Genomic DNA, 26039 nt, shown 5'->3' with positions numbered 1-26039 from the left:
GCTGACATTAATTCCTCTGCTGTCATTTATTTTTAGGCCTTTTTCTGTGTCCTTCTGACGTTTCCAGCTGCCAGGGATGACTTCCACTGAGTGTGACTCTTGCTTTGGTCCACACAGGGGGCAACGTGCCCCAAATCATTCTCTGGTCAGTTGTCCCCTGTGTCAGAAGTGTCCTTCAATTTTGTGTCCTTCTGGAAGGGCTGGCAGGTTCTAGAGCATCCTAAAACATCCTTTTTAGCCAAAGGGAATTGTTAGCTGAACACTTGAATCCATGTGATGGAGAATTTGGATAAATCCCAGGTAAATTCTCCTAAAAGCTGATTCATCCCCGGGGCTGAAAAATATCCTTGCAGCTCCCTGCCTGGTGCCTGAGTGCCTCCCAAGAGCCATGCCCAGGAATTCCTCCCATTGCTGATCTTCCTCTGCATCACCTGTGCCTGAGTGATGGCTTTGGGAGCACTCATCATCCTCACCTTGTGACTTCCCGTGGTAAATGCTGCACAGGGATGCAGGAATTTGTCCCTCTCAGGTGCTGCTGCTGTCCACATCCATCTTTCAGACATCCCCAGAACTTTCAGGGATGTTGGACCATCGCCTCCATCCAGCCCAAAGGCTCAAACATCTCCCACACCCCCTCTTCTCCCACAATATGCAACTTTCTATTGTCCATCAGATTTTTTGAGCCTTTGCCACTCCTGTTCTGACTTTTTTCCACCTCCAGAAGGCCTCCTATTCTTCTGCCTTTACAAATACCAAGTCCAGGCTGGGAGCTGGGGCTCAAAGAAAATCCAAATGTCAGGCAACACTCAATCACCATCCCTGGGGCTGGTGACTCTGGGGTGTCAGAAGTAACACCCGGAATCATTTATCCACTGTTAGTCAGCAAGAAGAGACACCAAAGATCCTAAATAATTCATCTGATGGGTCTGACATTTCTCTGCAGAGCTGGCCAGATAGTGGGAAACATCTATTTGGGAGTGATTTACTGGGAAGCAGTGGAGGGAAAACAAAAATCCCCAAATTCCACCATGAATTATTCACAGCTGCTCTTCAGACCTTTTTGGGGGAAGCCACTTAATGGGAAGTGGAGCTGTGGGAACTCAGCCTGTGCTGGCACCCAGCACCCTGCAGGTCTCCCAGGTCATGAAGAAAGGGAGAAAAACTGCCCCCAGCACCCTGTGGAGCCCCATCCTGTGTGATTCCAAAGGGGCAGTCCCAGACCCGGCACCGCCGAGTGCTGCAGCGTCAGCCCAGCCCTGGCACCAGCACATCCCGTTATCTCCCCAGCCCCAGCTCTTCCCTCCCCAACGGTTTGGGAAGTTGGCTCCCAGCCCATCAGCTTTCCCTCTGTGAGGGGGAGGTGAAGCTGGTCTGGCAGGCTTTTTTAGGGAACTGAGGCCTGGGGCATCCCTGAGACACGCTGGTCGACTCCCGCTCTATGGATGCACTTTGGAGTCGCTCTGGAGCTTGGCAAAAATCCCCAAATTGTGGAATGAAGAAGGAAATCCAGCCCTGGGGATGGGACTGTCCTGCACTGCTCAAGGGACATGAGGATGGGGAGGGATTTTCCTACTTGTGGAACCCCCAGAAGCCCCAGCCTGGGCCACTCATCCCCTCTGGATGGCACTGGGATGCCCCATGCTGGCTCCACCACCAACCCATTTGGTGCCAGGGTCCTGTTCCCACCCCACAGCCCCTCAAAATGCTCTGAGGTGCATTTATTCTTCATTCCCATGACCAGAGGTATGACAGCAGCAGCTCAGGGAGGGGAATGGGAACACCCAGATGTGGAGAGCAGTTGGGACACACTTGTGGACCAATTATCCCCCAAAATCCCACACCTCCCTTTCATGTGGCATCCTGAGGAGAACCCACATGGTCTTGAGCTCCCCACAGAGGGGGTCCACTGCCCCCAAGCCCAGCCAGAAGGAAGGAGAGGCTGGCAGCAGAAACACCACCTCCTTGTTCCCATTGTCTGATCCCAGAAACATCCCAAACCTCGGAAATACGGGGCTTGAAGGAAGCCATGCAGGTGCAGGGAATCCTCCAAGGCTGCAAAGCCCCACCGAGTATAGCAGCAGCCCCATAAATCACACCTGTCCTATAAATCACACCCTCCTGATAAATCCCAGCCCTGCTGCAGGAATCTGGAGGGCTGGAGGAGGAGGAGAGGAGGAGGAGGAGGAGAGGAGGAGGAAGAGGAGGAGGGCACCAAGGACGGAGCCGCTGGGCTTTGGCTGCCTTTGCTCGTGTGCTGCCACAGACCAAAAAGCACCGAAGGAGAGTTTTTATCGATTCCCACGTCAGAGCTCTGCGAGAGCTGGGTGGTAACAGGTCCCCGAGCAAAGCACTGACACCACAGGACTCCATGGGCTGTTTGGGGCCACAGCCCTGATGGAGAAGGACACTTTCACCCTGTGTGAGGCACCCAAATTTGCCCCAGACCCCAAGTCACAGGTCCAGGGGGAGCAACTCAGCTTTGTCCTCTACAGCCTCTTCCCTGGGGTGTCCATGGGGCCCTCCAGTCCCCCAAAATCTCTGCTGTCTTGTTTTTAACCAAAACCAAGCACATCTACCCGTAACAGGGGGGGTTGGAGTGAGATGGTCTTCAAGGTCCCTTCCAGCCCAAACCGTTCTGGGATTTTGGGATTCTATGTCCTGACTCTTCTTGCTGTGTTGTGGGTGTGTGTGAGCACAGGTCACCCAAATTCCCCGTTCATGTCCTGCTACAAATGGCTGCACCCATGGGAATCATGGCAATTTTCTCCCATTTTCCACATGGAGAAATCCAGACTGGACACAAGGCAGTGACTTAGAACCCCTGAGGATGCAGATCCCGACTGGAGCTGGGATCACACTGCCCAGGATAGCTGGTGGGATTCGCTTCGTGGAAAAGCACAACTGCCCCTGTGTGCAGGATTGGTTAAAAAACAGCCCCAAATTGCTTCCTTTTGAAGGGAAATTAACACCAGGAGGGTGCAGGGAAACAGGGGGGTTGTGCTCTGATGGTCACCGGGCTCAGATTTCCCCGTCACATCCACATCTCTCTGCCATGGATCACTTCGGCTCTCAGAGAAGTGTTCTGCACTGAAAAAAGGGATTTGGGGAACATAAACAGAAAACAAATCCATCAGTGGAAGGGGTTGATACCTTTTATTTGCCCCTCAGACACCTGAGATGCCCGGAGAAGCTGCAGCACGTTTGGGAACCTGTTGTGCCGGGGGAAGCTGCAGACGGATGATGGCCAGACAGCTGGATGGCTTTGTGCTTTTCCAGCTCCAGCCTTCCCCAGAAAGATCGGATGTGAGCGGGATGGTAATGCAGTTAGTGCTGGAAAAACAGAGCCAGAGCAGGGCAGAGTGGTTGAATAAGATCGATGTTATTGAATCACTGGGTGGGATGAACTTCGTCTCTGAGCAGAGCGCTCTGAAGCGATCGGCAGCTCCCGGAGGAAGGGGAGGTGGGCTCTCAGCTGGCCAGGAGTGGGCAATCATGTTGGGAATCCCCCAGATCCTGTGAAATGGGGGTGATTTGGGAGCTTCTGGAAGACACACGGTGTCTGCAGCCGAGGGTCCTGTGGTGCTGCTGGTGCAGCCCCACATTCCCTGCAGAATAGGGTCAGGTGGGCTCACGGAGGGCCCCACTGGGGACCCCCAGTCCCAGTTCCTTAGCAGGTCCTGGTGGGACCGGAGAGTGACAGATGAGGAAAGGTTGAAAGAATTCAGGCTGTTTACCCTAGAGAAAGAAAGAATGATGATAACATCTTCAGGTAGATAAGAGGGTTTATCTAGGGAGGGAGGGATGGAAGAGGGAGGAAATGCCCTGTTCTGCCTTTCCACAAGGGATGGGCAAAAAAACAATGGACAAATCACCTGGAGAAGGACCTGGCTCTTTGGGGAGACTGTTTGGATGTGAGGGAATGAAGGAGTGACCCCACCATCAGAGGGTTTTAAAGCTGAGCCAGAAAAAGGAATCCCGGGTGGTTGCTGTGCCCAGTCTGTGCCAGAGGGGCTCTCCCACCTTCTCTGGCCAGAAAAAACATTTGGCAGCTCATTGCTTGAGCTGGAGGATGCTGGAGCTGCAACAGCTTCATTCCAGCTTCATGGAGCAGCCCTGTCCATGGCAGCAGGGTTGGAACCAGGTGATCTTTCAGGTCCCTTCTAAACCATGCTGTGATTCTCTGCAAAGGTGGGGTTGAAGTTAACGCCAGGCACAGCCTTGCTCCAGTCCCACTTGCAGGTAAATCTCAGCACAAACACTCAGCAGGAGGAGTCCAACCCAGTCACTAGGAGAGGAAACTGCAGGAACCAGCTGGGGCTTGGAAAAGGGGGAAAAATCCACCTCCAGCCAGGAAAAAAAATAACCTGCTGGATCGAGAGCTGCCTGTCAGTGATGGTTGTTTAAACATGGCAGAGAATCAGAGTGCTCGAGGAGCTGGATGTGTGCACAGGAGGACGGGAGATGGAGGTGGATGCCAGCATTTTCTGGCAGGGCTGGGTTGGAAATATCCTTCAACTCCTTAGATAGCAAGGCGGAGATTCCGATGCGGAGGAATGCGCTGCAGGACGCGGCCGTGCAGCCGTGGGAGGGTGGGAGGAGAAGCCAAGGCCCGTGGCAGCAGGATAGGAAACATCCTGGAGACAAGGAGAGAATCAGGTCAATGCTCTGAAGTGGCTTAACAGGCCATCAGGAAGCTCTTGGGAAGGAGACTGGCATGGAAGGGGGAATTGGTTCAGGTGAGAAGGGGTCACCAAGGCAGAGAGCGTGGAATTTTAGGATCCTGGAGTGGTTTGGGTTGGAAGGGACCTTAAATCCCATCTTGTTCCACACCTGCCATGGGTGACACCTCCCACTATCCCAGGTTGCTCCAAGCCCCATCCAGCTTGGCCTTGGACATTTCCAGGGATCCAGGAGCAGCCCCAGCTTCTCTGGGCACCCTGTGCCAGGGCCTCCCCACCCTCCCAGCCAGGGATTCCTTCCCAATATCCCATCTAACGCTGCCCTCTGGCAGTGTGAATCCATCACCATCCTATCAGGTTATTCCCCATCATGGGTGTCATGCCTTCAGCTGGGATCTGCAAGTGAGAGCCCTGGGGAGCAGGAACTGAAGGAACAAGCGGGAAGTTCAGTGCCACCTTCTCAGGGATGGACGGGGGGCACTGGACAGGTTTGGGATCCCAACCCAGGCTCCTGCTGCTCTCCCATCTTGGGATGTCAAATGATGAACAGTTGGGGATTTACCACCTTGCTTGGCTCCCAAAACTCTCTGCAGCAAGGGCTGGCTGCTTTAGGGAATCCCCATCCCCATCTGACAAACCCTGACACATCCGGATTATTTTTTTCTTAAAGGAAAAAGCCATGAGGTTGTGCTGCCAGGGTGTTTTTTCCCAGCCTCCGGTCCCCTGTCCTTCCCTGCAGGGCTGTGCAGTGGCCAGGCTCTGCTTCCAGCTCCCCAGTGTGTTTGGGGCACTGGAGATGCTGCCAGCTGAGCAAGGATGGGTTATTCCAACATTTGTTCCTTGCGAGGAAACACCTCTGCCTCCTCCTCCTCCATCTCCCAATTGATGGCACCGGATGGTAACAGAGCCAGGACAAGAAAAAACCGTGATAGCAGCACTGGAAAGAATAAGGAAAAAATCCCACAGTAAAAAACTCCAAAGTTCCATCAAATCACATGGAAATTAGGCAGCATCTACAGGATTCACTCCTGGATCTCCAAGGCGAGGTCACCATGTGGAGGGCTGGTTATAAATGACCTGTCCTTCCTGGAAGAGACCCCAGTGCAAAGGTGGGAGCTGCTGTCCAACAGAACGAGCCCCTCCTTAGGAGAACCCAAATCCTGGGAGCAGCACTGGCATCTCAGGTGGCTTTGACAGGTGACACCACAGCTGCCACCCTCCGTACCCAAACTGCTTGTGGTCGTGGCAGGTGACATCCCAGGTGGCAGAGGGAGGGAAGAGCAGCTCCCATGCTCCGAGGAGGTGCAGGGAGAATGAGAATCCCCATTTCTTTTCCCTGGGAGAGGTGCCAGGATCAGGCGGGGCCACCCTGCTGTGTCCTTATGTGTCTCCTGCCACCAACCCAACACCCAGGGCCGCGCTGCTGGAGCGTCACTCAGCTGGAATAACTTTCTCTGGAACATTCCCAGTGTGGAGAAACCTGGAGTCAACTTTCCAGGCAAGGCTGTAGGAAAGGAGAAGTGCTACAAGAGGGAGGCTGGCGTGTTCCTGCCCTCCTGCATCCCACAAGATCAAACAGATGGGGGTTGTCCTGTGAGGAAAAGCAATTCCAGGGGCGAAAAAGAAGCAGGAGATGTTCTTTGCAGGATAGCTGCTCCAGGGATCGCGGGTGACATTTCCAGCAGGGCAAGGAATGCTGCAGGGTCAAATCCCAGCTAATACAGGGAAGAGTTGGGCTCGTTTCCAGGCACTCTGGCTTCGGGCCAGCCACTTAACTCTCAGCATCTCAGTTCCTGAAGCTGGAAGAGAGACAGGATTTTCTTCCCGGCCTCTGGCATCTCCTGGGCTGTGAGGACTTTGGGAAGCGAGGATGGGGTGCACATCCACAAGTGTGGGGGACACTGGTGCTCAGCCAGCCAGTCCCATGCTCACAGGTGCAGGGTCAGGTTCAGGAAGTGCCACTGGAATGATTTGTAGCCTGCTTTTCCCAGGGAGTTTTTTCCTTCCCTTGGCCACGTGCTGGGAGCTGCCCACTGGGATGTTGGGAGCATTGGGATGGCTCCTCACTCACCTTTTCCAAGGGAATTTGGCATCAGTGGTGAAGGTCTGGGGGTCAGCAAAAGGTGGTCTGAGGGCAAGGGCTTAAAGGAATTCCAGGAGGGACCTGTCTGTCTGTCTGTCCCTCCAAGGTCCTTCACAGGCAGCATCTCCCTCACAGCATTCCTGAAAGTAAACAGATAAAAGGCCAAGTTCACCTAATCACAGAGTCACAGAATATCCTGAGCTGGAAGGAACTCACTAGGATCATCCAGTCTAACTCCTGGCTCTGCACAGCATCCAGAAGAGAGATCTCTTCAAAATTCCCTCAGGCATTTCCCAGACATCCCAGGCACAACATTCCTCACACAAAGGGCATCCCAGTGGGACTTCCAGGCTTCTGGAAAACCATTTCTGGAGCAGGAGAGCTCCCAAAGACTGCAAGCACCCAAACCCCAGGTAAGCATCTTGCTGCTCCTTCTCTCCAGGACTCTCCTCCCGGGAGCTGGGATGTTTTAGAGCTCACACAGGCATTTCCCAAAGCTGCCTGCAGACTAGAAAACCTTATGTCAGGAAGAAGTCACAAGGCATCCTAACCAGAAACATATTTGGGGAGTGAGTCAGTGGAGGGGGAAGCAAAAAAGAAAGTTGCACCCTTTAACTTGATGAAAAAAGCATATGGCAACAGCCAGTATTGTGAACAACATTCCCTGCTCTGGCAGCCGAGCCAGGGAAAAAAATCATGACTCAATCATTGCATTTCATCCAAATCTAAGGAAAAATCTCGTTCAGGATGGGGTATCCACAGGGAGAGCCCGCCAGAGCTGAGTTTGCTGGTTAACTAACTGAATTGTTTGGAGAGGGGGAAATTTTGCAGCAGGTTTTAGGCTTTAAAAGGCCTGATTCAAACACAGCTTTGGCTGTGGAGTAGCAAGTGAGCGCTGCAGATGTAACTGATGCACAAAATAAATCCATCCCAGCTCAGATTCCACACACAGCTTCTCCTGAGAGCACAGGATAAACCCAGGAGCAGCCTGATCCTTACCCAGGAACAGCTTGCAGCCAGAGCTCCTGCTTCCCCCAGGAGGCTGGGAACGTGTCCCCATAAATCCTGAACCCAAGGAGGCCAAGAATGCCATCAGGATTATGAGGGAGGACTAGAAATTGGCAAAACGTTTGCTGCAAAATCCATATGAACTCTGCTTTTCTTTGGGGACGCATTGCAGGGCTCGGCATTGGCATTCACAGGCATTCCCAGGCATTCCCAGGCATTCCCAGGCATTCCCAGGCACTGTCAACTGGCTGAGGCTGCTCAGAATCGAAATTCACTGCAGGAAGAAGCAGTGAAACCTCAACTTTTGGGTTTTTTTCCCAAGGCTCTGTGGCTGCAGATGTCAAAGCTGTTACTCTCAGGGAGCCCCAGGACTTGGGAAGGAAAGTGGATAATCCCTAGAAAGCAGCCTGGAGATGCTGGGTGGGAGCTGCCACATCAGCCCCTCCTGACTCAAGCCATCCATCAGTGCCCGGGTTTTGGTGGCTTTGGGACAGGAATCTGCTGCTCCTTAGAGGCTGCCCACTGAAAATGGGCTGGAGATGGTGCATCAGGGCTGGGACAGGCTCAATCATGGAATCATGGAATCATTGCGGTTGGAAAAGTCCTCTGAGATCATGGAGTCCAGCCATTCCCCCAGCACTGCCAAGGCCACCACTGCCCCATGTCCCCAAGTGCCACATCCACACGGCTTTTAAATCCCTCCAGGGATGGGGACTCCACCACTGCCCTGGGCAGCTGTGCCAGGGCTGGACAACCCTTTCCATGAAGAAATTTTCCCTAATATCCAATTTAAAGCTCCCCTGGTGCAACTTACCCTGTCCCTTGTTCCCCAGGAGCAGAGACCAGCAGTTCCCTGGACACAGACTGTGCTGTGGGCTCCCTGCTCCAGCTCTGGGAGATCCCATCTAAGCACACAGGACATGAGCTGCCTTTCAGGACTGTCCCTGGGCTGAGTGTGGTCGCTGGAGCGGTTAAATCCTACCAGGACAAGCCTTGAGATAGCCACGATTTGGGTGAGTTCCGAGAAGTAAACAAATAAAAGGCCAAGTTCACCTAATCACAGAGTCACAGAATATCCTGAGCTGGAAAGGACTCACAAGGATCATCGAGTCCAACTCCTGGCTCTGCACAGCATCCAGAAGAGAGATCTCTTCAAAATTCCCTCAGGCATTTCCCAGACATCCCAGGCACAACATTCCTCACACAAAGGGCATCCGAGTGAGCAGAATCCTGAAGAATAATTGGGCACACAAAGGTTGATGGTTTTGAACAAGAAGAGAGTAGTTTAGATTAGATATTAGGAAGCAATTCTTCCCTGTGAGGGTGGGGAGGCCCTGGCACAGGGTGCCCAGAGAAGCTGGGGCTGCCCCTGGATCCCTGGAAGTGTCCAAGGCCAGGCTGGACGGGGCTTGGAGCACCCTGGGCTAGTGGAAGGTGTCACCCATGGCAGGGGGTTGGAATGGGATGGGCTGTAAGGTCCCTTCCAAGCCAAACCATTCTGGAATTCCATGAATAACAGGGTGCTGTGGGCAGCACTGAGCCCCTCGTGGGAGGAAGGTCCGTGGCTCCCATCCTGCTCCCCGCCATCCACGCGCGCCCACGGCTCCGCCTGGGAACATCAAGCTCCAACATGTGTTGCACACGTGCTGGCTGATCCACATCAGGCTGATCCACATCAGGCTGTTCCCCAGCGCTGCCAAACTTCTCCTTGATTTAATCAGCTCCTCTCCTGCCCAGGCTGTCTCCCCCTCCTCCCGTCCCCAGGCAGATGTGGTGTCTCCAGCGCGAAGGTGGATCCGTGACAGCGGAACACGCAGCGCTGCAAAGAACATTTCTGCCCTCTTCCCTTTCCTGCAGCCACCACAAAGCAGCCTCACCTCCCTCCCTACCTCCTGCTGGTTTTTAATACTCCAGTTTTAGATGAGAGTAAACCCCCCCCACTCAGTTGCATGCGAGGAGGGGCAGCCTGGAAGGCATAAAGGAGAATTCCCAAGGAGTTTGCCAAGAGACAGAACCGTCCCATCGGAACAGGCTTTGGAAATAGAATATTCAGCTGCTGTCTCAGTGTGAGCCCTCCCTGCAGAGCACTCAGGGCTGCACACCAGTGCCACATCCCAGATCTTCAAGGATTGCTTTTCCAACAGGATCTCACCTTGTCCAAAGCACAGAGCCCGGAAGCTGTGAAACTATTTGGGAAAATAATGGTGGAATGTCGTGGTGGGATTGCTGGAACAAACAGCTGTAAGGAAGCAACTGGAATCAGAGAATCATAGAATTCCAGAATGGTTTGGCTTGGAAGGGACCTTAAAGCCCATCCAGTCCCACCCCCTGCCATGGGCAGGGACACCTTCCACTATCCCAGGCTGCTCCAAGCCCTGTCCAGCCTGGCCTTGGACACTGCCAGGGATCCAGGGACAGCCACAGCTTCTCTGGGCACCCTGTGCCAGGGCCTCCCCACCCTCCCAGCCAGGAATTCCTTCCCAATATCCAATCTAAATCTCGCCTCTTTTAGTTTAAAACCCCTCCCTCTTGTCCTAGAAAGTGGAGTTTGTTTTGGAAGTGGTCTGTCCCTTTTCAAATTAGTCTTACTTAAATTTCCATACTGAAAGTGCTTCTGGCAAAGCTGAAAGTACAGAAGTTATTTTTAAACTTCAGTATCGGTCACTTAAAAGTAATTATGAATGTGAAAATTTCTGACAAATCCTGCAGTAATAAACATCCTGGAAAGACATCAGGGCAGGAAATTGGCATTTTAAGATTCAAAGTATGGATGTTCCTCACTTGGATTTCCAGCTCAGCACAGCAGGAGCGAGATGGAAAGGTGGGAAGATAAAACATCTGTGCATGTTTTGGCTCTTCTCATCTTTCAGAGGATTTGTGCCATTTTGCATTTCCAACAGGAAACCCCTGTCCCGGGAGCTGGGGGGGCTGTTCCTGCCCAGCTGGACCACAGTGACAAAGGGCAGGGATTGGGACAGCCCCGCTCCAAACCACGGGGGTTTCACAAGAGGAGATTTAGTTTAGATATTGGAGAGGAATTCTCAGCTGTGAGGGTGGGGAGGCCCTGGCACAGGGTGCCCAGAGAAGCTGTGGCTGCCCCTGGATCCCTGGAAGTGTCCAAGGCCAGGCTGGACGGGGCTTGGAGCAGCCTGGGACAGTGGAAGGTGTCCCTGCCCATGGCAGGGGGATGAAACTAAATGGTTTTTAAAGTTCTTTCCAACCCAAACCATTTTGGAATTCTCTGGTGGCAGCACAACCTCATTTTCAGCTTTGGGAAGGTGTGAGAGACACCAGTAGGTGAAGGAGACCACAAAACCAAGGTCAGCAGAGTTACTCTCCTTTCCCCCTCCCCACGGCTTTGGTTTCCAACCAGTCTTGGCTTTGCAGGCTGAGGAATAGGAACAAAAAGCCAGAATGCAGCAGTGAAATGGTGAGACAGAGCTGCCCTTTAAGTGCACGGTCTGGGACCAGTCTGAGATGAGATCCTGACTTTCTAGAGATACTGGAACAGTCACAAAATGAGCAAGAACAACAGACTGGATGTGAGGTCCTTGGAGCTCGAGTGTGCCAGAGAAATTTGGATGTCCCCTCTCCCATCTCAGCCCCATTGGGGGTTGGGATCAGATCATCTTTAAGGTCCCTTCCCAAACCATTCTGGGATTCTCTGTCCATGCCCACAATCAGTGAGGCCCCAGGGAATGGGCAGCGTAGCTGCCAAGAACTGGTATTTTATTTGGGAAACAAAGAGAGGAATTAATCCATGGCAGATGCTCACAGAATCATCAAATGAAACCCCTCCCTTTGGATAAATCATCGAGGATTTCAAAACCACAAGAGATGGCTCCTGGAACAGCTCATGTTTGCAGGGAGCTTCTCACTCCCGAAGGGAAAGGACTGGCCAAGGTTTGCTGGAGAGCTGCAGAAGGAGAGGGGGGAAAAGGCTGATGCTGGAATTTGCTTCCCAGTGGTACCAGAGAGCAATGACCCCCAGGGTGACCTGAAACTTCATAGCCAGGTATTTCTCTCCATGGATTGGGAGTTCTCTTGGAAGAGGAGAAGTGTTGACACACTCTGAGCTGTGCTGCCAGTTTTGGAGCTTCTGCAATGGCACGCAGGGAAACACAAACCATTGGATTTCTATAGCAAAGTGGGGGTCAAATGGGCCCCCAGGGATGCAGGAGAAACACGAGGAGCAAGGAATCAGCCTTGGGAGAGCCCAGCCCAGCTCCACTGCTGGCTGAAGTGCCAAAATTCATTGACAAGGACAGAAAGTGCTTTGTCAGTGCCGGGGTTGAGCTGACAGCAGCAGCCAGAGCGACACAAACGCAGCGAGAGAGAACATTGCAAAGGCATCCTGGAAGCTGAACACACCCAGATGGGATCTGCTGATGCTGGGCTTCCAGCAGAAGTCTTGGGGATTACAGCAGCAGAGCGTGCCTCTTGGGGTTCAAACGGGTTCCAGGATTTCCACTGGAAGTCTTGAGGATGCTCAGACAAGCATTTTTTTAATCCCAGCACTTCAGAACAGGTTGGAGTGTAGTGGGGAAGAGACAAAAGCACAAAAACCACCCGTGGAAGAGGGAGGGAAAAGCCAAACCAAGAGAAATGGTGGGGCTTTTTTTGGAGGAAAATTACTATTAAATGGAGATCAAACTGGGCCTTGGTGTGTAAAAGCTTTCTGATGGTGACTGAAGATGTTTGGCAGAGCCTGGGGAGGTGACCCTGTACAGGTCAATCACCTGCAGTCCAAATCCAGTAGAAAAAAGATGTGTGGAGGCAGAAATCTCATCTCCAAGCTAATAACCGAAAATCGGGGAACAAAGAACTCCAAATAAACTCGCCTGGCAGAGGGCACACACAAATATACATTAACTATCTCAGTGCAAACAGGTGATTCATGAACTCAGCTTGAGAAAAATCAATTCCCAACGATTCAGGTTTGGCAGAGTCAGCTTGACATCCAAGCACATGGGGAAGGAGCACCAGGACAGTGTGGGAATCTGGGAAGAAGAGGTGGCAACCAGGCAAAATATATATATGGGAATGTGAAATGTGTTTCAGCTCAGCCTGATAATACTAATTAGGAAAGGAGATAAAATAATTGAAGTTGGCCAGCCAGACTGTCCATGGTGAAATAAAGCAAAGGGTGTCTGACTCCAGAAACTCTGGCACTGAAGCAGGGAGTGAGTGAATGCGAATGGAGAGGAAGCTGCAGCAAAACCATGACAGAATAATTAGGAGGAAAGGGAGAGAATTAAGAAAAATAATAAAATTCAAGCTCATTATCTGCAAAAATGACCTTGTAGCAAAACCATTGTAAGCAACAAAGTTGGACAAAGACCTCAAGGCCAAGTTTGGAAAACAGGTCGGTATCAGGCAGAAGACTGACAGCAGCAAGGAACATTCCCCTTATCTTGGTTTCTCAGGAAAAACCACCAGTCAACACAGCTTGGAAAGCTCAACATTGTCCTTGCAGAAGAAAACAAGTCAGCAACTGGAAGCCAGGACATTCCAGCTCTGTATTATGCCACAGAGCATCTGACCAGGAAGTTTGAAGCAGCAGAAGTGACCCTACTTGAATTCTGTGCTGCACCACACAACAGAAACGGGGCAACCCTTCCACCACCTTCAATGTCTGCTTTGCAAATAGGATTTCACCTTTGCAGCAGGAAGAGGGGTGTTTTTTGAGGATTAAAAAGATGAAAGCCTGCCCACAGTGTGTTTAACATCTCTGCATACAATTTAGAATAAATCTCCATTGATTCTTTCAAGGTGTGTTTTCTATTCGGGATTTAGCTTGGGAGATTAGTAGGTGGTCCAGGGAGCTGCCAATTAGGACAGAATCATAAACAAACACACCCATCAACTCAGGAAAAACACAAAGGGATGATCAGGTATTGGCCCTCATTATCCCTTCTCCTCCCAGCAGTATGATTTACTCCTCAGCTCTGCCTTGCCCCCGATTTTCCAAGGGGCATGGACCTTAAAAGTCGGATCTCATCCCTTATATGGAGAGCAGTCAGCAAGTACCAGCATGTTCTGAGGCCAGGGGAACAGCTATTCCATAAATCTGAAACTTGTTCTGGACAACAGCAGGGTTTCCACAGACCACAAGAATTGCAGGAATTAACCCCTTTTGTTTACAGCCCTTAAAAAGGGATCCAGTGTGGATCCAGTGGTGGAAGGGAGAAGGCAGCAGCGCCACAACCCAGCTCAAAGCACTGAAACACCAACTATGCACATTTGGAAACGTTTTGAACGTTCTAAATAAAAAAGGAGATTCTCCTTTTTGTGTTTAAGTTGTCCTCATTAGGAGGAGCTGATTAAACAACTTATCTGGAGAGCCCAGTCCTGTAAACACGAGGCCATTTGCTGGAGTGGAGGCTTCCTCCTCTCAGGGGTTATTTTCCTTTCCTGGGATTGCTCACCCACCAGGGTAAACAGGTCAGGCAGGAGAGCTCCAATTCTCCGAGGCCAGATGGAATTTTTCACAGATCCACACTGAAGCAAGGTCCTTCACCATCTGAATGTTGGATGTTGCTTCACTGCAGTGCTGTTCGTGTCATTTGCCCTTCCCATTCCCCCTCCACTCCTCCCTTCCCTTTTTCTTTGTTTCTCCCCCTTCAGAATTATTCCTAAATCCCTAGCACCAGCAGAGAGTCCTAACTCCCAATTCCTCCACAGAAGGATCAGCCCAAATAAATAAAAATTCGGGAGAGGAGCCACCCTCTCCCCCCAGGCAGGGAATTCTGGAGGTTTCCACAGCTCCAGCCACCGCTGTGCTGCCGTGGGCTGATGTTGCCACATCTGTTTACACTGAGAACACGACGATTCACCACCACCACAGCCTGAGTTTTTTGTTATTTTAACTGAAGTTTAGGCTCTGCAGCTCCCACATGTGCCATGCAGATCATAAATACCTCGGGCAGAGGCAGCTCTGAGGGCAAATGTCCAACACTTCTGCTCCAGAGCCTTCCACGTTGTTTTAAAATCTCAGCAATGACCCTCCAGTGTTTTATTTGGAGATTATTCCCTTTCATCCCAACACTTCCCTCTTGACTTCTGAATTAGTTTCAGATACAAACCTAATCTAAATGTTGGTATTCTCAGGCCTCACCGAGTTTATTTTATGGTGCTGTCTCTCCCCCTGCACATAAATATACACATCCATATGTTTTTATGCAAACACACACATGTATGGATTTAATTATGGTAAACAAAGGACAGCTGGATCCTCTGCAAACCAATCTAATGTGCCTGAGAAACACTTGGAACCTGAAAAAGCAAAGGCACTTACCTCTGACAAGAACGTGACTGATGTCATTTGTGTGAAACCACAAATATTTATTTTTAATGAAAAAATACTTAAAGTGTGCCACAGTGTCCATATATTCATTTGAATAGTAGTACAAAGATATGTATTTCTGAGAAAAAGTCTTAACACTGTAGAAAATAAATGTGGTTCTTAAATTATGTCAAAAGAAACCAGTAAAAAAGTAATGTTTTATACACTGGAATAAAATGAAACGATTCGAGAGAATAATAAATTATAATTACAGTATTTCAAATATTTGCTTCATGCTTTTTTTTCTTCTCTTCAGCATTAGTTTCTAAATGTGTCACGTAGGATAGGCCCTCAGAAGCCAGCAGTCAGAATGGGCTTCCAATGTGGGGATAATTGGATGTGGAGCTGAGTAAAGTCCTGGAAAAATGACACCACCGCTTGTTATTCACGGCTACATAAAACATCAGAACATGGCAGGTTTAGGTTTGCACTGAACATGTATTTTTTTGTTAATGGAAATTAATTCAGGTTTGGTTTGTTGTTTTTTTGTTGGTTTTTTTTTTTTTTTAAATCCACTAAATTTTTTTTAGTAGTTTAATGAACTAAACAGCAATTATGGTCATTAACAAGGATGTCACCCAAGCACAACTGCTCACGGGATGCTACAACGCTGTCTTGGCTCTTTGTACAGTCCACGTTGACAGGAATTTGGAATCCCTTCAGGTCTAAGTCAGCACTGCAAAACATTGAAAACTATAAAGTGCTTTGAAATACAAATAACCTCTCCTCTTTAGAAATAGGAAAAACCCCCAAACATGCACTTAAACCTGAAACCTCCATGCCACAGGTCCTGCAGCTCTGCAGCAAAACATCCGCTTTGTGCCACTGGTTTGTGAAGTTTCCTCTCCTGTCCCCAGTCCAAAATTCAAATTGTGTCTAAATTGGATTTGTCAGTCTCTTCTTGGTCTTGTTTGCACATGAAGGTGAGGAGGAAAAGGGCAATATCCAGAGATGACCAGTAAGCAGTGTGGGATGTGACTGCGGACCAGTATCTGCTCTCCACGAGACCTTCCCTGAGCTCAAAGTCAATCCTGTGCTCCAGTTCCACTGGAAAATGAACAAGAAAAGGAACAAGAGTGATGTTAGAGCTGCAAAAACACCAGCCTGCTTTCCCATCAGCTTCAGGTTCTGATTCTGTTGTTGCACAAACAACACATGCAACCTCTCTGTGTTTACATTTCACAGGGCACTCAACTAAATCAAAATTTAATAATATATAAATACATTTTAATGCCCGTGTATTTGGCATAAACCTAAGAGTGGTGCTGAGTTCAGTTAAAAACCATGGAAACTAAACCTGCTCTTAGAGGTCTTTTCCAACCTGAATGATTCTGTGATTCGAAAACTTGGGAAAAGACAGCTTTTTATCAAGCAGCTGTTTTCCTTATAGTAACTCTATAAATGTATTTATTTACACTTGTTATGATAACTACAGAGAAATATCCAGCAAATGCTGAGGCCCCACTAGGAAACTTTCCGAAATAAATGGATTTCTTGCATTTTTAGTGTCTATACAAGGAGACTACACCCAATACTACAAGCTCTTCCTGCAAAGTCATCCCTCCACAGCTCTGCCCTTTTAATATCCTGATTATTCCAAGTATATTTCAGCAGTTACCCTTTTATTTCAATGGCTGCTCTGATTAATGCCACATTCAAAGTAATTACCACTGCATTTTAACTGGGCCAATGTTAACCTACTGCTAAGGCACTGCAGCGGTCAGAAAACCTCTACGAGGAGCAATAAAATAAAAAGGACAAAAAACCTAAAAGCCTGCTGAGCTACAAAAGCCAAAGTCCCAGAGTGAGTCAGAAATGCAGCCGTTTATCAAAGCCACTTGGAAGGAATTTTAATTCTTGGCTCGAGGAGCACAGAAAGGGAGCATCGCACAAGCGCCGGCAGACGCGGCACAGATCTGTTTCCCCAGGAGCATCACCCCACTCTGCAGTAAGGAGAAGGAGCCAGAGCCTTGGAACAGCAGCAGACAAGCGCAGTCCTTTCCAAGAAGGAGAGTTTATCCCAAAAACCCCCAGTGGCTGGGCAGGAAGGCCGCCCCGGCCGGCTCCGAGAGGCCGTTACTTTTTGAGCCAAACCCCACCACAGCCCTCAGCGAGCACAGCCTTTGGTGGGGATTGCATCATTCAGCTCCCAGCCCTGCTGGCCTCTGCTCCACCTTCTCCTTCTGTGGAGCAGGGATGGGCTTCCAGCATGGAGGGATGTGGGATTCATGCAGGAAGCCCTCAATGTCCCAAACCCACCCTCCCCGAAAGGACTCCCTCGGCAGCTCTGTGATGTTTCCTGTACTGCTTCTCTACTTCCCTCATGTCTAACCTGAAGCTTCCTGCCCTCAAACACTGACTCAGAGAGGTTCTGTGTTGAAATTAGTGATGAACAGACAGCGATCCATCATGTGGATGCTGTCACAGGACACTTGTGACTCCTTCGATTGCAAAAACCCCCTTGTGTCCTGCAGCAGTGCCAAGGGGAGTTCAGAAATAAATCCAAAGATGAATTTCCTGAGAGGAAGTACCTATGCTTTTCAAAAAACCCAGCTGCTCAAATTGCACTTTCTGTTCTGAGCAGTTCAGATCAGGACAAGGGCAGCTTCTGTTTCCAGTCATACGTGTCTTAAAATCCAGATTGCTTCAGAATGGGAAATGCATAGTGGAATGGGGAGTTTAGGTGGAAAAAAGGGTTTAGACTGTCAGAGGGCATGGTTAGATTAGCTACTAGGAAGAAAATCTTGGCTGTGATGCTGGGGAAGCCCTGGAACAGGGTGCCCAGAGAAGCTGTGGCTGCCCCTGGATCCCTGGCAGTGTCCAAGGCCAGGTTGGACGGGGCTTGGAGCAGCCTGGGACAGTGGAAGGTGTCCCTGCCCATGGGATTTAAAGTCCCTTCCAATCCAACCCAGGAGCAGATTCACAGAATCCCAGAATGGTTTGGCTTGGAAGGGGCTTTAAAAATCATCCCATTCCACCCCTGCCATGGGCAGGGACACTTTCCACTAGCCCAGGCTGCTCCAAGCCCTGCCCAAGCTGGCCTTGATAGTCAATATTCATCAGTTTAGGGCAAACCCACAATAGCAAATCCTGTCATGTGCACTTATGGCATTTCCAGCCCCCACCCCACACAGCTGCACCCCACTCTTGCTTCCCTGGATCCACAGGGTGGGCATCACTCACCTGTAGGTTCGAGGAATCCCGAGCTGCTGTGTGGTAAAGGTGGGGTCCCAACAGTCGTGGCCTTCTTCTCGTCCCCCTCAGGTCCATCTTTTCCTGTCTCCATGGTCTGGGGGGTGGCACTGGACCGGCCAAACCTGGAGAAGAGCATCCCACCGAGGCCCTTCCCGATGCTTGCAGCTCCTGCATCCAGCACAGAGGGGAAAACCCAACCCAAGATGCATCAATCAAACTGCAAATTAAAGTCACTGCAGCACCCGTTCATTAGAGCTGAGTGATGCAAAACACTCCTGGTGCTTTCCTAGGGTGGGAACATCTGACTGGAGTGTGCTGTGTTTATCCCCAGGCTCATCTCGTCTACAAGCAAAAGCTGCAATTTGGAAGCTGTATTTAGAGAAAAAAAATTGCATGAAATACATCTGCAGAGAGAAATCTGGTACTTTGAAGGATGTGTTGTGATTCCTCTTTCATAAAATGTCTAAGACTAAGACAAAAATGCTTTCTAACAACGTTGGTGCCTTCTGCACTTAAAAATCCCATTAGCACATTTAAGATATTTCTCTTATTAAGGGTCCATTGCCCTCACAGACCTTTAAAAATGTTACATCATCCTTTAAAAGGACTATTTTGGTTGCTCAGGAAGAGGGATCTAAAGTTAAGAGCAGCTATGCCATGTTTTATCCCGACTCTGCTGCCACCTCATGGACAAGATATTAAAGTTACTATGGAAACCCCCCAAAAAAGAGGCCACTCTGCTCTGAAATACCACATATTTCTACTTGAGGAAAAACTGCTTTTCTATACTTATTTGATTGGGAAGATTCCTGGCACTAGGCTTCTCCCAAATCCCACACAGAGAGCTAAAGAAAAGCCTTGAGTCAACAAAAACTGCAAGTGCATGCTCAAGCATAAGCTCCAGTGAAGGGAATTTAAGCTCACTTAAACCAGGGCTTATTTTGACTAAGAAAGCCAGAAAGGAACAGACTTTATATTAAACCAGCCTGAATTTCCTGTTGTAGAATCATGAGTTAAAGGTAACTGTAATGGGTTACATGGTGTGATTTTTCTCCTATCTGCCAATACTAGGAAATGGAATCAGAAAACAAGCTTTAATTTAATTTTTTTTCCATGAAGCAGAATGGAAACTATTAAATCACCGAGATGTTACTTCAATAAGGCAGACAAAAATAAGGCAGCAATAGCATGAACTACATCATCTCCCCCAAGCTTTGTCTCCAATGAACATAAACTGGTTTTTATTTCAGAGCAAATGTCAGCTGGGATTAAACCAAACCAGACACCTACAGAACTCACTGAAACCATCCTCTGCCAGAGGGGATTTTGGGGGTTGGAGCAGATGATCTCCAGAGGTCACTTCCAACCTCAGCCACTCTCTGATTCTGTGCAGCAGACGGGAACAGAATCATGGGATGGTTTGGGTTGGAAGGGACCTCAAAGATCATCCAGTTCCATCCCCTGCCATGGGCAGGGACACCTTCTGCTATCCCAGGTTCTCTGACCTGGCCTTGGACACTTCCAGGGATCCAGGGGCAGCCACAGCTGTGCTGGAAAACCTCAGGGCCTCACCACTCTCACAGAGAAGAATTCCTTCCCAATCTCCCATCCATCCCTGCCCTCTGGCACTGGGAAGCCATTCCCTGTGTCCTGTCTGTCCATCCCTTGTCCAAAGAACCTCTCCAGCTCTCCTGGACCCCCTTGAGGCACTGGAAGGAGCTCCAAGACCTCCCCAGAGCCCTCCCCTCTCCAGTTGAACACCCCCAGCTCCCATCCCATCTCCAGAGCCGAGTTTCCTTAGGGCTGTACCCCAACCCCGGGGGAGCAGCGAAGCTCCCAGAGGAGCTGCCATCCCAGCCCAGGGACAGAGGGGACATTACCCAAAATGCTGGCTTTGCCAATGTTGGTGATGGACTCCCCGTAGTGGCGCCGCACCATGACCGGGGACGTGGTGGGGCTGGGCGCCGCCGAGGCGCTCTCGGTGTCCGGGGCTGAGGTAGCTTCTTTGGTGGGGTTGAGGAAACTTGGCTTCATGTGCTCGTAAGGGAGGGGGTTGGCTGTGTTGTACCAGTGGATCTGCACAGGTGAGATGTTGCTGTAGTGTTTCAGGATTAAGGGTTCTAATCTGTAGGCCTGAAAGGGGAATTCGGAGCAAAGATCAATTCCTGGGCGTCCTGACTGGGAGAAAAAACCACTTTCCCTTCCCATCCAGAGCTCTCTCCAACTTCAAATCCAGAATCTCTGCAGTAAGCAAAGCCCAGAAGGTGACACAGTGGTGGTGTTATGGTCTGATTCACTTTTAGTTTCACAGCGTGGAAGATTTATCAGCTGCTTGTGAATCCACTTTTGCACTTGTCTCTGCAACACTTGTACTACACGTTGTTACCAACACACAGGTTACTAACAGATGGCTGTACTGAGAGAACCAACTTTCTGTAAAGTTAAGCTGATTCTAACACAACAGAGAGGGAGGAATTGGCTGGGTAACGTTTTGTTTGATGGCTCTTCGTTGATCCCTGTGTAAACCACGAATTATGTTTATTTAAAGAACATTTTCCCATTGATTATTTATTTCTCTTTGTCCACTTAGATGTAGAAAAGCACCCTGCACTTCTTTATTTTAAAACTAAGTGAAGTTACTGTTCGCAGAGTGGAACGAATTGTCCCTGACAATCTGGGAAGACTCTGGAATAGCTGGAGTTGAACGTGACCTTGAGATGAGCATGTTTGGATTGACACCCGAATACATTAAAATTCAGCTCCTTTAAATAGGAAAGTATCCCCAAATTGCTGTTCTTCATGAAATTCCAAATGAGACTTGCAACAAAGAAGTTACCAAGGGGATGCAGATCAAAGGTTCAGTACCTGATTTGGTACCAGCCAACACTGGCTGCTGTGGAATGAGGAAAAGGCAGAGCTACACCAATAATCCTCTCCCAAATATAATCAACAAACTTTTACTTCTAGGATCCTTTGGAAAAAAAGCCCAAAAACCAGTCTTTGATTTTCTGTAGTATCTGCCTGTGAAGTCTTTTTTAACAGCAAAAACTTCTTTAGAAAGATGATGATGTTTTAATGGAAGTCAGGAAGTTAAACACAAAATCCTTGTCTGAAGAAGGATTATTTCTTTGCAAAAAAAAAAAAAGAAAAAATCAGAATAATCTCAAATCTTATGCTTATTACTATGAAAAGAGAAGCAAAACATGTGTTATTTAAGCCAATTATTTGTAGGAAATCTAATTTTACAGTTCCAAACCCCAAGCCATTGTATAAAAACCATTAACACATAATCCTCTGCTGGAACATACTCGTGTTGACTCACACACTTTGAAGAACCCACATTATCCCAGAGCTTAAAAACAGGCAAGGTAAAAGCTTGAGACTGCAATTAGAGACTCACCACTGGATCTGTTGGATGGAAAATGTTTAATAATCGGTTACAAATGGTTCTGGGCAGGATGTGGTCCTGGCTGCCGCTGGTTCCGGGACGGATCCCACGCAAGGCCAGGAACACTGCCAGTGGGGATCCCATACAGAAGAAATTCTCAACCTGGGGAGAGATTTCATCCATGTTAATGAGGATGGAAATGATGCTTCCTAACACGGCTGGATTTGATTTCTCTCTCCACCTGATTTCTTGGTTTCAATGGAGGGACTCAAAGTCTCAGTCAGCCCAAACAGGGAAGAACACCATAAAACCCATAAATGAGGGTTAGATTGCCCTTGGCTGCATGTTGGGGTGCTACACAGTTGGAAAACCAAAAATCAAGCTGGGTATTTGAACTCAGAGAGGTCCACCAGCACTGGAAAGGCTGGAGCAAGGAGAGTTTGGGAGAGGCTATGGAAATATAATGAATCTGATTTCTCCTGGAGCTGCCCAAGCTTACCACGCCTCCTCATTCTTATCCTAACCAAGTGCTCCATGATTTTCTTGCTACACCTGGTGTTAAGTGAACAGAATGGTGCTTGTCACCAGTGCCACCATGTCCCAGGAGCAGGCACAGCACACTGAGACACTCTGATGTCACCCAAAGCTGCTGGGACCTCGCTCTCAAGCCCTGCCTCCAACACCAACTGAGCAAATCTGAGCTGCCACATCTGAGAAGTCACTGAACCTGCTTTTAGGGTTAATTACAACCAACCCAAGGTCAGAATTTAACACTGAACCCCCACTACCAACCCTCAGGCATCGCCTCCTAAAACCACCAAATGGAAAACTCCGTGGTAAAAGATATTTCCCTAAGCCAAAATTACCTTTTAACCTTTGTTTTCTTATTTGAAAAATTAATTTTACCATCATCAGATGCTCAGCCAGCAACAGAAATTGCTGAATTCCTGCTAAGTGCACGTGAAGGATCCTTGGGATGCCATGTGCCTTCCCTGTATGTCAGCACATGGAATGAGGGCGCAGGAATAATGGTCCCTTTTCATCTCTTGGATTCCAGTGCTGCACAAAACATTCCTCCTCCTCCTCTGCCTTGGTACTGGTACCACACCTCTTCCTTCCAAAAGAAGAAAACTGGACCTTCAGCATGGTTATTCCATGTCACATGCAGCAAAGCACTGCTCTGTCACTAAAATGGTCCCTTGAGCCTGCTGCAAAGCTGCTTTCCTTTCCTAAACCCAAGCTTCACTCAGACTTTACCTTCTGGCAGTTTGGACAAAAAAGCTTTCTCATCTTCAAACACAACAGAAAGAGACATTCCCAGTGCAATCCTTTAAATGGAGTAAGTAACCTCTAGCCCTGTGCATCTGATACTCCTGTGTCGAGCATCTGAAGGGCACAATTATGGCTTTTCTGCTTTAGGGAGGAATCAGACAGTGCCTGCCAGCTTGCACTTAGCAGAGGACACTCAAAAGAGGCTGGGAAAACCCCCAAAAGGTTTCAGTGGTTACACAGTGTGTGGCTTTTGTTCCACTGTTGTCCCATCATTTCTATTGATAAACAGTGTTGGAGTCCCCATCCCTGCAGGGATTTAAAAGCCATGTGGATGTGGCACTTGGGGACGTGGTTTAGTGGTCTCAGGTCTTTTCCAACCTTAATTCTATGATTCTAAACGCCAAATCCTTTAAATTGCAGGCATTAGACTGTCAGTGCTGTTGCAAGGGGGCTGAAGATCAGGCTGCTGTGTTAGAAAACCTAACAGGAACAGAAGACCAAAAATCTTTCTAGAGAATATTTGTTAATTTTGGTGTTTCTCCTGGAAGAAGGAGTGGGGCATTTTCCTGTAAATGTTCAGTAACACAGGAGACATGTTTAGGAAATGACCTTTCAGTGCAGCACTTCTCTCCTGGTTGGGATTCATAAACAGAAGACTTAATGAATTTATTTGTATTTTAAGCAGAAGCTGAGCCAAGTACTCATCCATTCAACTTAGCACTGCAGTATTTTCATAATTAAGTAGAAAAAAAAAGCTGAATGAGTCAACAGAAGTGAGGCAGAGGAGTCCTTTTGTGCATCAGTACGTGCTGGGCACACAGGAACGTGAAGGACAGGTTGGACCTTCCTCCAGAAGAGTTTCTGTAACCTTGGGTGAGTGAGAAGTGCTGAGGAACCCTGGAGCCCTTTGGGACAGGACATTCCAAGTCCAGATTTAAGTGGATTTCCATGTCAGTACTAAGGAAAACTGAGGTATACCCTGCTCTTCTCCTCCCTACCGTGACTGAAAATCATCCTACAATAAAAAATTTCCTCTTTTCACACCTCAAGGGCATAAAGGGGTTGGTGCCTCACCATTCCCCATGTTCTTCAGCCCCTCATCCTTTAACTCCAGCTCCTCTTGCAAGGCTGGTGGGGAGAAGGCTGTGCTTCTAAAGCTTTCCATTTACAGCGGGTTGTTGGCTTTGCTTTTAACCCCCACAGCTCCTGTTGGGATTATTCCATCATCCCATCTGAGGAGAAGCAGAGGAAGAGAGACAAAGGTCCCTCCCCCTCAAATTCCCACTCTCGTGGCTTGTCCAGTATTTTATTAGAGTACAGCACACCCCATATCTTCATGTTTTGTGGGGTTTCTCCTCCCCATAAAGTCAATAATAATTTCATTTCCTCTAATATTAAGCACGAACCAAGCAAGCTGCTCTATTTCTTCTTGTATTTGTCCTGCCAAAAGCAACCTTTCTGTTTGCTCAACATCAATCTCAACTCTCCTTCATGTGGCACCAGTGATTCTGTCTCATCCTGGGAACCCTGATTTTTTTTTCGTCCATAGAAGAGCAGACATGAAGAGCCAAGGGATGGTGGTTGGCACACACAAGGTCGCTCCTTTCAACAAACCAGTCAAGAATGGTGTGCTGGACTGGTTTGCTGATGATTCACCCTGCTGGAATCCTCCCTTGCCATCATTTCCAAGGAAAGCTTCTCTCTCTGGAGCTCTGTCTCAAACAATGGGAATCACCAATGTGAAGCTTCACAGAAACAAAACATCTCCCTCTGTCAGTAAGGTCAAGAAAAAGGATGTACTGCAGTGGAAATGCTACCTGAAGATTACAGATCTATCTCATCTATTTAGGTAGATAAAGTCCTCTTTATCTAAAGTTTCTTCCCCCTTTCTTTTCTCCTCTCCATCTAAAAAGCAACTGTCCAAAAACCCTTCAGTTTAAACATAACTGAGTGAAGAATAATCTTTCCCAGAGCTGGGGGAGGACCAGCCTGACTCCAGCTTCCTTGATGGGAGAGATAATAGCCTGACACATGCTTTCAAGCAGTGATGAAAAGGAGAAGGCTGTGACAACATGAACTACGGTTGGTTTCCTCTTTTTTTACGGCTCAACATTGACCTTGGCTTCCAGGAGCCCTTCTGAACTCAGAAGGAAAGAAAAATGGCAAGTTAAGAAACAATAATCCGTTTTATTCTCATCTATCATGTCACATTTTTATGGTTTAATACTTCAGGATGGAGTTGAGCAACTCAGAAGTGTTGCACATCCCACCCAGGAGCTGGAAAATGCCTTTTCCCAAAGATAAGGAATTCTAGCAATTTGTACAGCTGATTAGCAAGCAATCTGCTTCATGAGATTAAAAGTGTGCTAACTGTCAGAGCAGAATAATTTGGAAGGAAAATCCACTCCTGGAGGAAATTCAATCAGATTTGCTCAGAGATGTGACATGTCAGAAGGAGTCCCCAAGGAAGATGGATTATTCAGTGGAGTAGAAGTGAAACTTCAAATATGTGATTGATGTAATTTGCCAAATGGGTTTTACCTTCCCACAGAATTGTGTGTGTGTATGATATAATAACTAGGCTTATGTATTAAATATATTTATAATCTATAGATTTACATATATGTTTACATATAATTTCATAGATAACAGAAACACAGAATGGTTTGGGTTGGAAGGGACCTTAAAACTCAGCTCATTCCAACCCCTTGCCATGGGCAGGGACACCTCCCACTAGACCAGGTTGCTCAGAATTTATTACAAATATAGAATTGCAGTAAACAACAAGAACCTCCAAATACTGTTTACATACTATATGTACACAACACTTCATCCAACATCCAAATTATTCTACCAAAATCATGTCTAGGGACAAGGGAAAAAACAAAAGTAAGCAGAATGACTCATACTGCAGGTGTATTTTTACAGCAAGCAGAAAAACTCAGTAGAAACCTCTTAAACATACATACCTTAAATTTTAAGACAGGTGGCTTTGATATGGTGGATGCCTTTAACTCATGTAACCTCTCTTCTATCTCTCTCAACCTGGAAAATAGAGATCTTTCTGAG

General features: G+C 48.4%; 1 protein-coding gene across 2 annotated transcripts in view; it reads right to left on the bottom strand.

The window, feature by feature from the left end:
• Positions 1-15218: 15218 nt before the first annotated feature.
• Positions 15219-26039, bottom strand: part of DDHD1 (DDHD domain containing 1) — a 60112-nt gene continuing 49291 nt past the window's right edge. For both annotated transcript variants that reach the window (XM_017738872.1, XM_017738873.1), the window contains 5 exons: positions 25940-26015; positions 21711-21860; positions 20191-20443; positions 18299-18478; positions 15219-16162 (listed from right to left, as the gene is read on the bottom strand). In XM_017738872.1, coding sequence (XP_017594361.1) covers positions 15981-16162; positions 18299-18478; positions 20191-20443; positions 21711-21860; positions 25940-26015 — 841 coding nt within the window. In that variant the 3' untranslated portion in view covers positions 15219-15980. The remainder of the gene's footprint in view (positions 16163-18298; positions 18479-20190; positions 20444-21710; positions 21861-25939; positions 26016-26039) is intronic.

This window comes from Corvus brachyrhynchos, unplaced genomic scaffold, assembly GCF_000691975.1.
Source record: "Corvus brachyrhynchos isolate BGI_N302 unplaced genomic scaffold, ASM69197v1 scaffold245, whole genome shotgun sequence".
In the NCBI taxonomy this organism is placed as follows: domain Eukaryota; kingdom Metazoa; phylum Chordata; class Aves; order Passeriformes; family Corvidae; genus Corvus; species Corvus brachyrhynchos.
The sequence above is the reverse complement of the archived record's forward strand: the minus strand, read 5'-3'. Positions and strand labels throughout refer to the sequence as shown.